Source organism: Epinephelus moara, chromosome 9 (genome assembly GCF_006386435.1).
Source record: "Epinephelus moara isolate mb chromosome 9, YSFRI_EMoa_1.0, whole genome shotgun sequence".
Lineage (NCBI taxonomy): Eukaryota > Metazoa > Chordata > Actinopteri > Perciformes > Serranidae > Epinephelus > Epinephelus moara.
In genome coordinates, this window is record NC_065514.1 from 28,642,747 (window position 1) to 28,657,416 (window position 14,670).

General features: G+C 40.9%; 1 protein-coding gene across 4 annotated transcripts in view; it reads left to right on the forward strand.

The window, feature by feature from the left end:
• Positions 1-14,670, forward strand: part of dab2ipb (DAB2 interacting protein b) — a 174,352-nt gene that overhangs the window by 54,730 nt on the left and 104,952 nt on the right. For 2 of the 4 annotated variants that reach the window (XM_050053629.1, XM_050053626.1), the window contains exon 2: positions 4,914-5,026. In XM_050053629.1, coding sequence (XP_049909586.1) covers positions 4,949-5,026 — 78 coding nt within the window. In that variant the 5' untranslated portion in view covers positions 4,914-4,948. Of the gene's footprint in view, positions 1-4,913; positions 5,036-14,670 lie in introns of all 4 variants that reach the window. The other 2 variants (XM_050053627.1, XM_050053625.1) reach the window with 1 other exon arrangement.

Here is a 14,670-nt window from a genome sequence, read left to right on the forward strand (position 1 = left end):
GCGCATGCCCGGCCTGTTAAATAGCCTGTAACCACTGTGTGACACAAGCTCAGTGCTTTGGTCATTAAATAATGTCGGGCTCGGTTCGGGTTCGGACAGAAATATGCAGCCCGTGCCGCACTCTAACACACACACACAAACACACGGAAAACCGGACATTATCATCAGTTTATAAAAAAACCCCGGACGCTCCGGATGGGACATGAAAAGTGGACATGTCCGGGCAAAAGAGGACGTTTGGTCAGCCTAACTTATACTCTCTTCAAAGCTAGACCTCATTAAAAACAGTAATTTTACCTCGCTGAACACCGAAGTGGGTGATCTACTGCCGAATCTATCAGTGGTTTGTTTGTGTTACTGTGAGACTATGATGAATCTGAACTAACCCTTCAAAACAGCAAAGTCACACAATAACACAAACAAACCAGCAGCTCCTGCGTTCAGGGAGGTTAAGTTACTGTTTTTGTCAATGGAGCTTGGAATGGAAGAGTGCATAGATAAGTTTCAACTTTCTGTCCGGTATCCCGTCTTTAAGGGCTGCCTGTTTGGGAAGTACTGAGCATACGACTGTAAAATCAAGATTTGTATTATATTGCACAAGTTGTGTATGAGTTTGTTTATCAGTGTTTTGATTAAGTTATGCTGTTGTTTAACGCAGTTGCCTATGACTTAAATTCATCAAAAAATGTATCTGTTTTTGGATTCTTTGTTTACCACAGAGGCAAAACAAAACAAAATTTTCTTCACAAATTCAACCAAACACGTGTGAGTAAGTGATAAACACATGGTCATTTAGAAGGTGAAGTATTCGTTTAAGATCAAGTCATCCTTACCTCCACAGAGCACTGTATCACTGCTCAGAGGATCCAGATGGTTCCGGTTGTCAATTATAGAGATTTGATTTTGCGGCGGAGGACATCTGCTCTGTGTCAGAGCATGTTGTGTTCATCTGCTGTTTGTTGTTGTGGACTGTGTTTATGTTTATGTTAAACTGAGAATTATGGGGGTTGGGATGCCAGCCAGTGGGAGCCAGCAGGAAGTACTATTCCGCCATTCCTCCTCCAATTACAGTGTGCGCTAATTCAGTCAACCAGCCTGTTAAACAGCAGACAGCTAATTTAGCACAGCTCAGCTTGACAAGCTAATAGAAAGGATAGCGCTGACAGACACGATGCTCCAAGTCTATGTTCTGTGTGTGTGTGTGTGTGTGTGTGTGTGTGTGTGGCTTATTAGAGATGCTCTATTTGCAAATGTCAAATTACCTTTGGCACAAAATTTGGTACATCCAATTTTTGGTAATATCATTGCAGTATTGGATCATTACAATCCTCATTTAGCTGAAGCCAGGATTTGTTCCATAATATGCAAATTCATGCCTCTTCCCTTTGTTAAGCTGTGTAATCTAAAGTGAAAAGTTTAAAATGAAAACTGATACAAAAATCAGCAGTTTGTGGTGTCAAATCAAGTATGATGTCATATATTGGCCAAATTGTGTCACATTTTGATTCTAGAGATTAGTTCTAAGATCTGATTAAGAATTTTGACCTTTTATTACAAGCTTTGTGAAGATACCAAGTGTTCGCTGGTAACAAATCCTTATATTTTGTCCACACGGCACTTCAGTGAGGCGTACCCACAAGGTTTGATAACCTTAAGTGCTGAGAGTCCAGAGATGTTGCATAGCAAATCTGGAGATGATTGGATCAGCAGTCACTGGGGAGTTCCCAATAAAATTGTGAATCCTCCTTGCACACATAGTATTATATACTTCAGTGTAGTGTGGGTGTGAGGGTGTGTGTGTGTGTGTGTGTGAGAGAGAGAGAGAGAGAGAGACGTGCAGGCGGATTTGCTTCATAATGCAGTTTCATCCTTATTAGAGTCACACTGCCACACACACTTTACACTAATTTCATTAGTTTTCAATGTTGCAGACAGTCAAAGATCTCATTTAAATAATCTAACACCGTCTCAGAGACGCAACGACCCAATGTGTTCCACAAGATTCTATCAGTGTATCTGACCTAGTTATACACATTTTCTCATTTAGGCTTGTTTTTTTTAATTCACTTTTCAAGTAATTCTCAATTAAAATCTCTTGACCGAGCTGTGACCTTCATTGGTGGAAACCCATGTTGATTTAAACCAGTGGTTCTCAACCTTTTTTTGTGTCAGGGACCCGTAAATGATACACATTAGGTCATGGACCCCATTTGATCAGATTTTGCTTTAGGGAGTTTCATCTAAAAAAGATTTTGGTTGTTAGATTGATTAAAACCTTCAGTGTATCCCAACTTTTATTAATAACCCGTCCTTAAGAACCTGGATAAAATCATTTCTGACTTCATCTGGCATAAGAAACCTCCTGGAATAAGGAAAGATTTCTTGCGGAACCCCATACCACAGGGTGGGATGGGTCTACCTCATTTCAACCTCTATTATTGGGCCTGCAATCTGCGTGCACTCTCCTTCTAGTTTCAAGACCAGACACCTTCCTGGCTCTATATTGAAATAAAGAGTCGTTCCCCAACTTCTTTATCAGCCCTACTCTACTCCTCTTTATTTTCTTCACACTTGTATTCTACAAATAACTCAATAGTTTCACACTCACTTAAAATTTGGTCTGTGGTTAGGAAAAGTTTTGGGTGGCATTCTGGCTCTCTATTGGCTCCTTTGGTTGCGAATCACTCTTTTACTCCATCTCTCACTGATCCGGAGTTTCGGCTGTGGCATGAAATAGATTGATTAAGACCAGAATTCTAAAGTTAGAAACTACAGCTGAGCAGATAACTGTGGAGGAATGAACCCTATGATCAGATTAGTTACTCTTATGACTCTTACTCATACTGGGCTAACTTCTATAGTGAATTAGTGGAAATAAACTATCCCCCATTTTTCTGGGAACCCTTTTGTAACCCCCTGTTTAAGAACTACTGATCTAAACAACTTTCTATCATCATTTTGGGTTATGCTAAGTTAACCAACAAGCTAACATGTTGACAGTGTGCTCTGTACCTGCGAGCTATCTGTCAGGAGTGATGGCTATCTGAAATCTGTGGAGACATGCATGCTGAACATCACTCACATTCCTCTCGGACATGTCCAGATTTGCAGCGTCTGTACCCATGCACAGTCTTTGAAGAGAGAACTCTTTCTCAGCTCTTTCATACTGAACTTGTACTTTCCTGTTCTGTGTGTACAGAAGTTTAGAGAAATAATGAGACATGATAAAACAAGATAAAAAGATAAGTTCAGTTAACAGGGAAAGGATGGGAAAATCTGACTTATTGTTGCTTACATTGAAGTATGGCTATTACTAAAACGGTCCACTGTTAAAGGGGCAGTTCACCTAAAAAAAAATCAAAAATACACATTTTTTCCTCTTATCTATAATGCTGTTGATCAATCTAGATTGTTTTGGTGTGATTTTGAGTGTTGGATATATAGGCTGTAGAGATGTCTGCCTTCTCTCCAAAATATTGGAATTAGATGGCATTCAGTTTGTGGTGCTCAAAGCGCCAAAAAAAATATACATTTGAAAAAATCAACAGCAGTGTCTCTTTCCAGAAATCATGACCTGGTTACTCAAGATGAGCATTTTTATGTAGGAAATATTTTCTTTCTGCCGAACTGCACCCACCAACAGTATCACAGCGCAAAGGGAAGTGTGCATCTACTCATGGACAAGAGGCTCATGCTCGTGACAGTGCGAGATGTAAAATCAATGGTGTCTTACTTCAGTGGGGAGGACTGTGGAAGATCAGCGCAATGATACAGTTGGTGAATGTAGTTTGGTATGAAGAAAATAGTTCCTACTGAAACTGTTAACAACAAAGTCTGTTGATTATCTTGAGTAACCAGGTCATGATTTCTGGAAAGAGACATTGCTGTTGAGATTTTCAAATGCAGTTCTTGGCACTTCGAGCACCACAAGACAAGTGTCATCTAGTTCCATTATAGTCGACAGAAGGCGACATCTCTACAGCCGATACGTGCAACACTCAGCAACTCACACCAAAACAATCTAGATCAATAAATAGCGCTACAGGTAAAAGGAAAAAATGTATTTTTGATTTTGGGGTGACTGTGTCTTGAACATGATGCACTCACTCACTTTTTGCATGTTCTCATACAACATTTGTCTTTGATCTATAGTTCACAGGCACATGTTGAATGCTTTTAACATCTTGGCTAAGGTTTTTCATGGCTTAATATGCTTTACCTTGATCAAATCTTGCACTTGAAGCAGTCTGGGTCTAAGCCCATTTGGCACCCCAAAACTCCACACCCTTATTTCCAACACACTGTCAGTGTCAGTGTCAAAGCCAGGGGCGTAAATATAGACAATGTGTTTGGCAGAAAATAAGCCCTTGGGAGTGATTCAGATTGCCACCTTGGAAATTAATTTATTAAAAATGATGTCATTTGCTATGTATGCCCTGGAAAGGCTACGAAAGAAAGGGATTTCTTATTTTCTTTGGTATTTTTGTCATTTACAAATATGCAATGATGATTGCTGTGTAATATGTATGTTGATGTTATCCAGCGTTTGGACCCTTTTGAACATTTGACAGTATGATAAACGGTGCGTGTATATGTGTGTGCTTCAAACTAGTAACTAGTGTGTGCTGGGGTCCGTCATAACTACCTTACACCACTGGTCAAAGCTTTACCTTTGCTTCAGCTTTGTGGCTCAGATTTGTTTTGACTTTGAAGTAAACCTTGCTAGCTGTTTCCTTGCCTGCAGTCTTTAGGCTAAGCTAAGCTGAACCCAACTTTAGCTCAATAGTTAATGGACAGAAAATAGGAGTATCTGATCCTCTCATCTCAGTCTCAGCAAGAAGGTAAATCATTGCATTTCCCAAAACTGGGAGCTACTCTTCAAAATGTAATCAAAGATTTCTTTCTGTTTACAGAGTCACCTCCAGAGAGGACAGGACGCCGACGCAGCATGCCAGGCAGCTCCTCAGACAAGAACACACCCACTATGGAGGCTACGTCCACTGCTGCCACACCTTTCAGAGTCACCGTGAGTACTGTGAGTTTGTCTTTTTATGTATTGTCTCTGTCTTCTCTATTAGTTTTTCCTCTCTGACTTTGTCTCCACCTTAGTTTGCCGTAGGAGGCTCTTAGCTGTGGATCAATGTCTACAGAAGGCTGGTCTGGTGTCCAGATGGACCCATGCCAATCTGAAACTCATTTACTTCAAATGTTGGAATGGGGCCTTTGATGTTTGGGCGTCTGCACATCACACATCTACACATCTTGGGTTTATGTTCGGCACACCAACCTTTGCGATCGTGCCTTTTTTTTTTTACATCCTGTGTGATCTTTTAACGCATCTCGCGCTGAATCATTTTAACATGCTGCATGTGAGCCGACACGCACGCTTCCGCACCTGTGCACGGTCAACACAGTCACTCACTCACTTACAGGCAAACTGTCTCTCTTATTCTCTGTCAAACAAACACACACACACACACACACACACACACAGCAGTCCTTTGTCTGTCATCTTGCTCTAATTCAAATCCGGTATGCTTTCTGCCATGTTTAATTCAATAGATAAACAGCCAGTTAATGAAGCAAAAAATTCCGCTATGAGTCATCAATTTCAAGCTAATTAGCAATTAGCAGCGCATATTTCCATTAATAAATAATGAGTGGGGAGATGACAACCTGGAGGTGAACTGTAAACAGTAGATGTAAGGCCAGCGGGGCCAAGAGCACTCAGCACTCAGTCTATCATAAACAGTCCTCCAACTTCATGTTAACTTTTAGCCTTTGTAGCAGGTACACTAATGGGCCAAGTTAAGGGCTAAAGGACGTTATTTTCTTTCTGAAAATAAAAAAATATATACTCAGTTCTTTCAAGTTTTGTATCAGCCATCTTCAGCACTCTCAATTTTCACCAAAAGGTAGTGTTCAGTCTCTACAAAAACAAATTGTTATGCCTCTAAGGCTTACTTAGCCCAAAGTAAATACAAAAAATAACAAATAGGCTGGACCCAGTGGTGCTGGACCACCTGCTGAGTGAGAAAAAAATGTTTCATGAATTGAAACAGTTTTAGATTTATTTTCGGAGTAGCACATATTAAATCACCACAGCTTGATGAGCTACAGATTGCACAACTCTTATCTGTTGGCGTAAAAAAGCAGAAATGTTGTTTCCACGCATGATGAATAGTTACTTGCTATGAATGTGTGCATATATGCGGCCTCCCTTTTTCCGTCTTGTGAATGTGAATTGAGTCATTGAACCATTTTATTTTGATATGTCCCTAAATCAATGAATGGATATAGAGAGATGTATAAAACAAGAGAAGAAGGAGACAGAAAGGGTCAGATAGAGGGGCTAAATATTGATTAAGTGTCTCTTACGCAGCTCCTTGTACTCTCCAGGGAAGAGAGAAAGAGAGAGCGCTGCAGCAAAGTCATCCTGTCTCAATCACATGACCACTTAACTTACTTATGTAGGCTTATTGCTAAGCAGCAGTGTCTTATTGCACAAAGAAAGCTTTCCCAGACAGTGTTTTACCCTTTTCCTGCACTTTTCCTTATACTGCCCCCCTCTGGCCTGTGATGGCAGCACAGCCAACAAAGTTCAACTTTTGTTGAATGCAAACTAGTAAACAAGTTAGATTTGATTACAATTTTGTTGGTCATCGACTTGAATTAATTTAAGGAGGATACATAATAAATGTTGAAGGACTGCAGTTTGATATTGCCAATATGCCGACAGGTACACACACAGAGAAAGACACGATAGATACAGTGTGTGGATGGATGAATAGGTGGATTGGATACAGGCATGTTGGCACACACAAATGTAGCAATACAAACAGGGAGACGTGCAGGCAGGCGGTCGTATTCTCCTCCTGCTCGCCTGCATCTCCCACTTTTAGCAATGACAAACCACCCCTCACTTTTCTCCCTCCAGTGAAAAGAGTTGTGGTGACATCTAAAGTACCCCTCCTAGGCCTTGAGCTAAATCTGTCAAAATGTTTTTCTCTCATGTTCTTTGCAGAGACTGGGTTCAATGTCTGCACACACAAATGGATGCCACGCACACACACGCACGCACCACTCATAAGCACATCCTCCGGCTCTTCTCAAAAACAATTTCTCCCCAGTAGGCATGGAAGAAAACTAAAATCTCTCCAAAGCTTAATCTTCCACAGCCAATTCACAAATACTAGACGATTGCATACATTAAATCCAAAAGTTACAACTTGGTAGTTTTTCTCTTCTTCAGTGCTTGTTTAAAGAGAAGACAAACAAACCTTATCTAAGTCTGTCACGTCCGTGTCCCGCTGATTGCACTAGCTGGCTGGATTGATTCTCAATTGTGACTTAGCTCCTTATCCAATCTCTCCCTGACTCTATTCCGCCTACCTCCCCTCTCCTCTCAGATAATAGCAGGGGGTCTAATTGGACAGGTATGTCTCTTGTTTTCATCAGGTTGTGCTAGAGGAGGACAAGAGAGGTTGATGTGGAGGCAGGGAACACCCCGCTGATTGTCCAGGCACTGATTCTATCAGCCCCCATTAGGGAAGCCGGGAATTGCCAAGCCAAGGGAATAGCATTAACTTGTTGCAAGCATTTGCTTTAATTTCATGAAGAAGAAAAAAAAAAGAAAACTAAAAAAAGCAAAGCGATTAAAATTAAGCTGTCCTCTTAGTGCTGATTGAATGGGCTTGGACAGGCTGAGATTACAATCAAGTATGCAAAGCCTGTTATGCACTCACTCACACACACAAACACACACACGGTAGAGAGGTAAGCTAGCACACATTTGCACTGTAAACAAGGTAATTTAGTAAATATCAGGGATGGTGCAATATGCTTATCTCCCATGTCAATACTGTAATGATAATTGGATGCTGATTTAATATGCATTGCCATTTTTAAGTATTGCGACTTGATATTATGTTTTATTGTAATTTTGTTTACTTTTTTAACACATGAGAAAAAGTTAAATGATTCTCTTCTAGAGGCTGTGTGTCATGAGACATTTTTACAAAATCAATGCACATCAGATGTCAGTCAGTCTGTTATATCAGCAGCATCATAGGCTGCATAGAAATGTGGTGATTAAACTAATAACCGTTTTTATGGTCTTATCTTTAGTAATTTTATTCCAGTGAAGCACTTTGTGGCCTTGCTCTATGAAAGGTGCTTATTTGATAACCTTTACTTACTGAAATGTATGTTACTTGATAAAATTAATAAAAAGTTAACTTTAGCTGTTACATTTAGCTGCTCCTGCTCATCAAGCTGGTGCAGTGTTTCCCATACATCTCTCTGTCTTTTTAATAGACCATAAATGACACAAGAAGTAGCTATCTAGCCACCCAGCTGTCCCTCCACCTTTCCCTGCTGCTATGGACCAAAGCAAAGTGTAGGCCAAAGCTCCAGAGATGGACCTTCAGTAGTGGCAGTGGCAGCTTGAATTCAGATGGGACATTCTCTGGCCCCGGGGCTCACAGCAGGCTGGGTCTAAGCTGTGTAACAGCAGCAACAGAAAGTTTGCTGATCTGGTGGGGAGTTTGCGCTGGGCTGTCTGAAATTCAGTTACCACTGGAGCAGCCGAAGGTCTGTGTCCTTGGACTGTCTGCCAAGAGGTGGTGCAGGAATGAATGCTAAAACCTGGAAATGAGTTAGCATTTCTGCCCTCCCAGTTCCCTTGTCTTGAATTTGATAGGTTTCTGACTGGCTTTTTGGTGAGATGTCTGTTATAAGGTTGTGGTTAACACAAGCTTAAGAGACTTCTGCAATTTCCCTTACAACATAAAATTTGTCATTAAAAACCCTACTTATAAATTTGGAAGCTTTTATGTGTCTTAAAAAAGGTCATCACACCAAACACAGCTTTACAACCACGCGACTGTGGTGTAGTTCATGTATAGCCTAACATTAGCTTTTCACTTTTGGCAATTGCATTTACACACCAGAAATCATAAAAGTAGTGTTCATTTATGAAAATTATCTTACTGAACAACACATGTAAGTGTCATAAACTTTTGTTTGCCACAGATCATATTTTCTGCAATAATCCAAATTTCAATGGAAAATTCCTATGGCTTTTTGTTGGGGGAACCAAGACAATGTTAATGTCCATGTTGGCCTACAAAAAATGTCACCCCTCCAGCACTCTATTTTCTGTTTTGTCGTTTTGACTTTGTTATTCTTAAGTCAAGTGTGTCTTGACGAAGGTCCAGTGGGACTGAAACCTTAGCGTTACTACTAAATTGTTAAGCTGAGCAAGAGCAGTGTGCGGGATCTTCTGTTCATAGACTCAAATGATATTTTCCAGTGCACCTGCATCTGAGACAGTTAGTTGTGCAAATGTCTCTCTTAAAACCATCAGACTTTGTTATTCTTGATACAAATATGACATCACATCACTTGTAGATTACGACAATAAAAGCGGCAACTTCTTTCCACCTCCACCTTCTTTTCATTGATTTAGGCATTAAAAATGGATTAAGAAAATCATATAAAGAAAAATCACGTTACTTAAGTGAATCTAGATTTTTCTTATCCTTAGTAAATATGGACAATCAAATTCTTTCAACAACCATCATATTCCTTTTGGAGCCAGTACAGTAGGCCCATGACCGGAGGGATGGTGAAGCTCAGCCTCTCCTTCCCTTCGAGGATACACGTTGAGTCAGATTAATCTATGCCCTCCTTCCACTAATTAGCTGTCAACCATAGAAATGTGGAATAATTAAAGAGCTCGTTGAAATTCACGCTAACGTGTGACACTGTAATGCCCCCTGTCAGGTCGCTCTGGCTGTAATTGCCGTATCATGTTTCTGTGTGTAAGTATGTGTTCGCAAAATGAAACGTGAAGGGTCAAACGTCACAGCAAAACCGATAATATCCATGAACCAAACGGAAATTAATTAATAGACCTCAACAGTATTTAAGTCCTGTAGTCAATATATTGCTTGATTCAACCAAGCACACTGGGAAATTGTATTCCCGTGAGTCAGTTAATGTATTTCTTTATCACACAATAGAACAATGGCATGATGTATGGCATCTCATTAGATGTCATTTTTCATGGTGTATGTTGGAGCCAAGCCAGCTCTAAAAACTGATCACGTACAGCAAGACGTAATTGGAGTGTTGAGCTTTTTAGTGTTTTTTAGCCTTCAGTCACTCATTGGCTGGTGTCATATGGAAACATATGCTCACACAAGGACTGATGAGAATATAAACCACAGGGACCTTAATTCTTCTGTATTTGCCCATCTTCTGTTTTAGCTCCGTCTTGATTGTCCCTCCAGCCATCGCTGTGCTCTGCTGAGCCCTGATCCAGCGGCGACCTTGTCACTTATTTGCTGCACTTTTCTCCTCACTTTCCCCCTCGTTTAGTTTCATTCTATTGCTTTTTTCTATCAACTCATTCTCTGGCACCCCGACATTGTGCACCACTTTTTCCATTTATCCTGCTCCTATGGCTCGTCCCTCTCTGGCAGGCACTCACTGTCATTTTCTCAATTTGTGACTAGATCACCTCTATTTCTGTCCTCTCCCTATGTCACCATATGTCTCTATCTTTATTTCTCTGCCTGCATGTTTTGTTTTGTTTTTCTGTCGCTCTCTCAATCATCTGGTATGAGCAGGCGCTGAAGGCGAATTAAATGCTTGCGTTTTTGCAGCGCTCCCAGTTTGTCTTGCCTCCTGTGGGGTTTAATCTGGTGTTAATATAGGCATCAGTCATCCTTAGTGACTGATTGTAAGTGAGGAAATAGGTCGTTCATATCTGCTGACCTTTAACCTGTGCAATAGCTCTGCAAGGGCTCCGACAGTCTGACTGATTTAGAGAGCAGCATTATATAATGTCGCATCGCTGTCCAAATGCACCGGAGAGGGAGAACGGGAGAGCGAGGAATACAAAATAATCAGAGAAATGATAGGGTTGTGTGTCTTCCTGACTTCTCTCCCTTTTCCTCTCGATTCTGTTTCTCTTCCTCCCTCCGTTCTTTAGAGTCCATCCATCACGAGAAGCAGAGAAGTAAAAACAGAACAAGCAGCCACTAATCAATCCGCCTCGCCTGCAGGGACAGGTTTCTATTCACTGACTTATTTCTGCAGATGGAGAAAAAAAGAGAGGCATTTTAATTTGTGTGCTGTGAATATGCCAACAGCAGCAGGCACACACACTCTCCAGGGACTACAGGGACGAGGCGTGGAATTACTATAAATTTGAAGGTGATTGTGAATGATATCCAGAAATGAAGAACGATGTGTGTCATTTTTTGCACATACATGTGGGTGTCGATGTTATACTGCAGTGTAGGGTTGGGTGATATGATGGTATGTACTGTGCTGTGGCAGAAATGTGTCCACCGGTAGAGATTTGGCAATATCGTCTCCACTGCAGGAGCTATTCACATGATTCTCGAGATCTCACAAATCCAGCTGCCTCTATTTAGGCAGACTTGGATGAGGGGAGAGAAGTTGTAAATAAATGTTTCTGTAACACTCTAAATTATTGTTCTCAGTAACAACAGATATTTCATTTTGAAAGAATTGTACTTTTACTGTTTCGAGTGTTGTTTTTAACTGCAGAACAGTTACTGTATCATGATATACACTGTCACAGTATTATAAAATTACATAAACAGTGATAGAAGATTTTGGCCATATCACCCACCACCACTGTCATTCAGTCAATATCCTTTACCTTTACTTAAAGGGTAACTTTGTAATTTTTCAACCTGGACCCAATTTTCCCATGTTTTTGTGTCTAAGTGACTAATTGGAACAGCTGTTTTTGAAATTGGTGCAGTATTGAGCAAGACTGCTGCAGCCAGCAGTAGTGAACTTAATGTAATCTCTGGGGGCAGTTGAGAACCTTTAATTTACGGCCACTAAAAGTGTTTGTTTTTGCCACTGACACGCTCAGATTGTTATTAAAAGTGTCTGACAACATTATGAAACGATCCTTACAGAGATAGACGGTGTTGTCGAAGAGTAAGCTCCTTTTTGTTTAACGTGAAACATCCCTGAAATTGCCACCCCCAAACTCACCAGACTCCATTTAAAAAATATCAGTTTAATCACTGTACAACATGCTTCATTCAATTCAACACAAGCAAAATCAAACTCACAAAAGCTGTCAAAGTTTGTCTCTCCACTGTTCCATTAATTGCCATCTGTGGTTTGGTTGAAATAAACCCTTAATTCATTCAGTTAGATGTGAAAATATGCTGGCTCTTAACAGGCTAGAATTACTGCTTATTTAAATGGAGTCTGGTGGATTTGGCGATGGCGATTTCGGGGCTGTTTCTGGTTAAACAAAAAGAAACAAAGATCTTATTCTTTCATAAAGAGGTCTCTCTCTGTAGGGATCCTTCCCACAATGTTGTCAGACACTTATGATAACAAAAGCAGCAAAAACAAGCACTTTTCCTGGACTGTCATTTACGGTGCACAGTTGCTCACAAGGATGACATTGCAACCTGTTTTGCTGCCGTTGGCTGCAGCAGTCTTGCTCAATACTGGACCACACTTTAAAAAATTGCTGTCTCCATTTCTGACTTAGACACAAAACATGGGAAAAAAGGATCCAGGTTGGATATACCAAAGGTCCCTTTTTAAGTCCTCTCATCATGCGTTTTAAAGGAGCTGATCCGGGAGCGATGCTTTATGCCGTCGAAGAAAGCAATCTTCTTACTGCACAGAGTCTGACTCATATTCATCATTGTTTAAAATGGTGCCCATGCTAATCTAACCACATGCCCACACACTCACATACACATATGGAGTGAATGACGGCTAAATGAGAGAGTGAGAGTGAGAGTTTGATTCAGAGAGCAAAACTGTCAAGAGTCACAGGTGGATCAATGCAACAGCAGTGACTCAGTTCATTTAACTAAAAGCCCCTGAGCAGAGTTCAGTGGTGGCAGGTAGCAATAGTAAGCCATTTACTGCACACTTTCTGTAGGCTTACATATACCATGTCAGATTAGAGTTAGTATCATAACCACAGAGTTTGATTGTTGTGGAATATGCACACAGTAGCTGTTGCAGATGGTATGAATAAATGATATATAATTGATTTGTTTGGTTTCAAGTGACAATTGGTATTTAAAATGAGAGTCGCAGCACATCCATCGACATCACACTAATTGCATACAATATGTGGTGCATCATTTTCCTACTATACTGTTTTTGCAGTACAGTAAATCAGTGTACTTTACTTTTCAACCTCAGCAGCATCTTTCCTTAAACTTCCCTGCCTGGGAAATTCCCACGTCTTCCAAACTCTATGTCCAAGTTTATAATGCAGGCCTTCTGTTATAAATTTGCGGCCTGTGAGCTCAAACTGACCTATTTTCTCAGACTTTAGACAGCTCCCTCCAGAGCCGCAGAAGAAATCATTCAGCTGTTATTCACCGACTGAGTAGTGCTTTCGAACTTTATGCATAGAAATTGGTTGATTGCCCCTTTAAAACAACTTGTTTTCAAAGATTTTCCTCAAGCTTTCTCACCGCCATCCGCAATTTGTTTTAATGTTAAGCAGCTGTGAGTGGCTCCTCAATTTCCTTTGAGCATTGCATTGTGGGACAGCAGGGTACATCAAAAGCGTTTACTGTGAATATGGATTGTTTTGAGTACACTCTTGAATAGGTATGTGTTATGGAACTTGGATGCAGCTATTGTTTTTGGTCACGCACTAATGAAACAGAGACGCGGACATGAATACACCAACATTAGCAAGTCTTTGTTCCTGGCCCAGAGTGTTTCACTGATGACAGGTGTTGTTCATCAGGATGCTGTGGCTCCTCTGTGATCATCTGGCAGGCTGTCTGGAAGTCACTCTCTAATTATCCCTATCCCATTGTTGCCCGAGGCGACCTGTTCACACTGTAGGTGGTAATTATACAGGTGTGTTAATGGCCTGACTGGGATGGAGAGAGGTCTTTAAGCGGCGTGTCGCCTGTCTCCGTCTTGTGAAATGTGTGCATGTAAGAGGTCACCAAGGGAACTGTAGGTAAGCCTCTGAGTCTCTTCACCACATTGCGGCTCCTCAAGGTGTTCAGTCTGTTATCCAGCCTGTTCATCAGCTGCTTTGTTGTTTGAGTGATAAAGAGCTCCACCTGAGCCCGAACACTACCTGGTTTCATACCTTCTCCAGCACACGGGTTTGCTTGTTAAGTTCTGTCTTGTTCGTGCTGCCCTCCAAAGTCTCTCTATCAGCTCTCCAATACACATCCTTTATTCAGTCCTCCTTTTCATCCTCCTCTTCGTCCTCTCCTCCCGAGCTTCTTCTCAGCAGTGAATTCTAAAAGAACAAGCTGAAAAAATATTAGGCTTTTTTTCTCTCTCTCTCTCTCTCTCTCTCTCTCTCTCTCTCTCTCTCTCTCTCTCTCTCTCTCTCTCAAAACTTGCAACAGCCTGCCATTTCTGCACCACATCTCATTTGTTCATATTCTCTCACTCTTAATGCCAGCCAACAGTTGCCATGGAGACGGCGAGGTGCTTGGGGGAGTGTGATTGCAGATGTTAGAAGAAGTAAACACACAGACTCAGACAAAGAGAAGAATGAGAAAACTAATAAAGGGGTGTATCCATTGAATAAATGTGTGATTATACAGCACGCATGCTTGTGCGTTGCAATTAGTTACAAATGCTGACATGATTGCTGCTTTG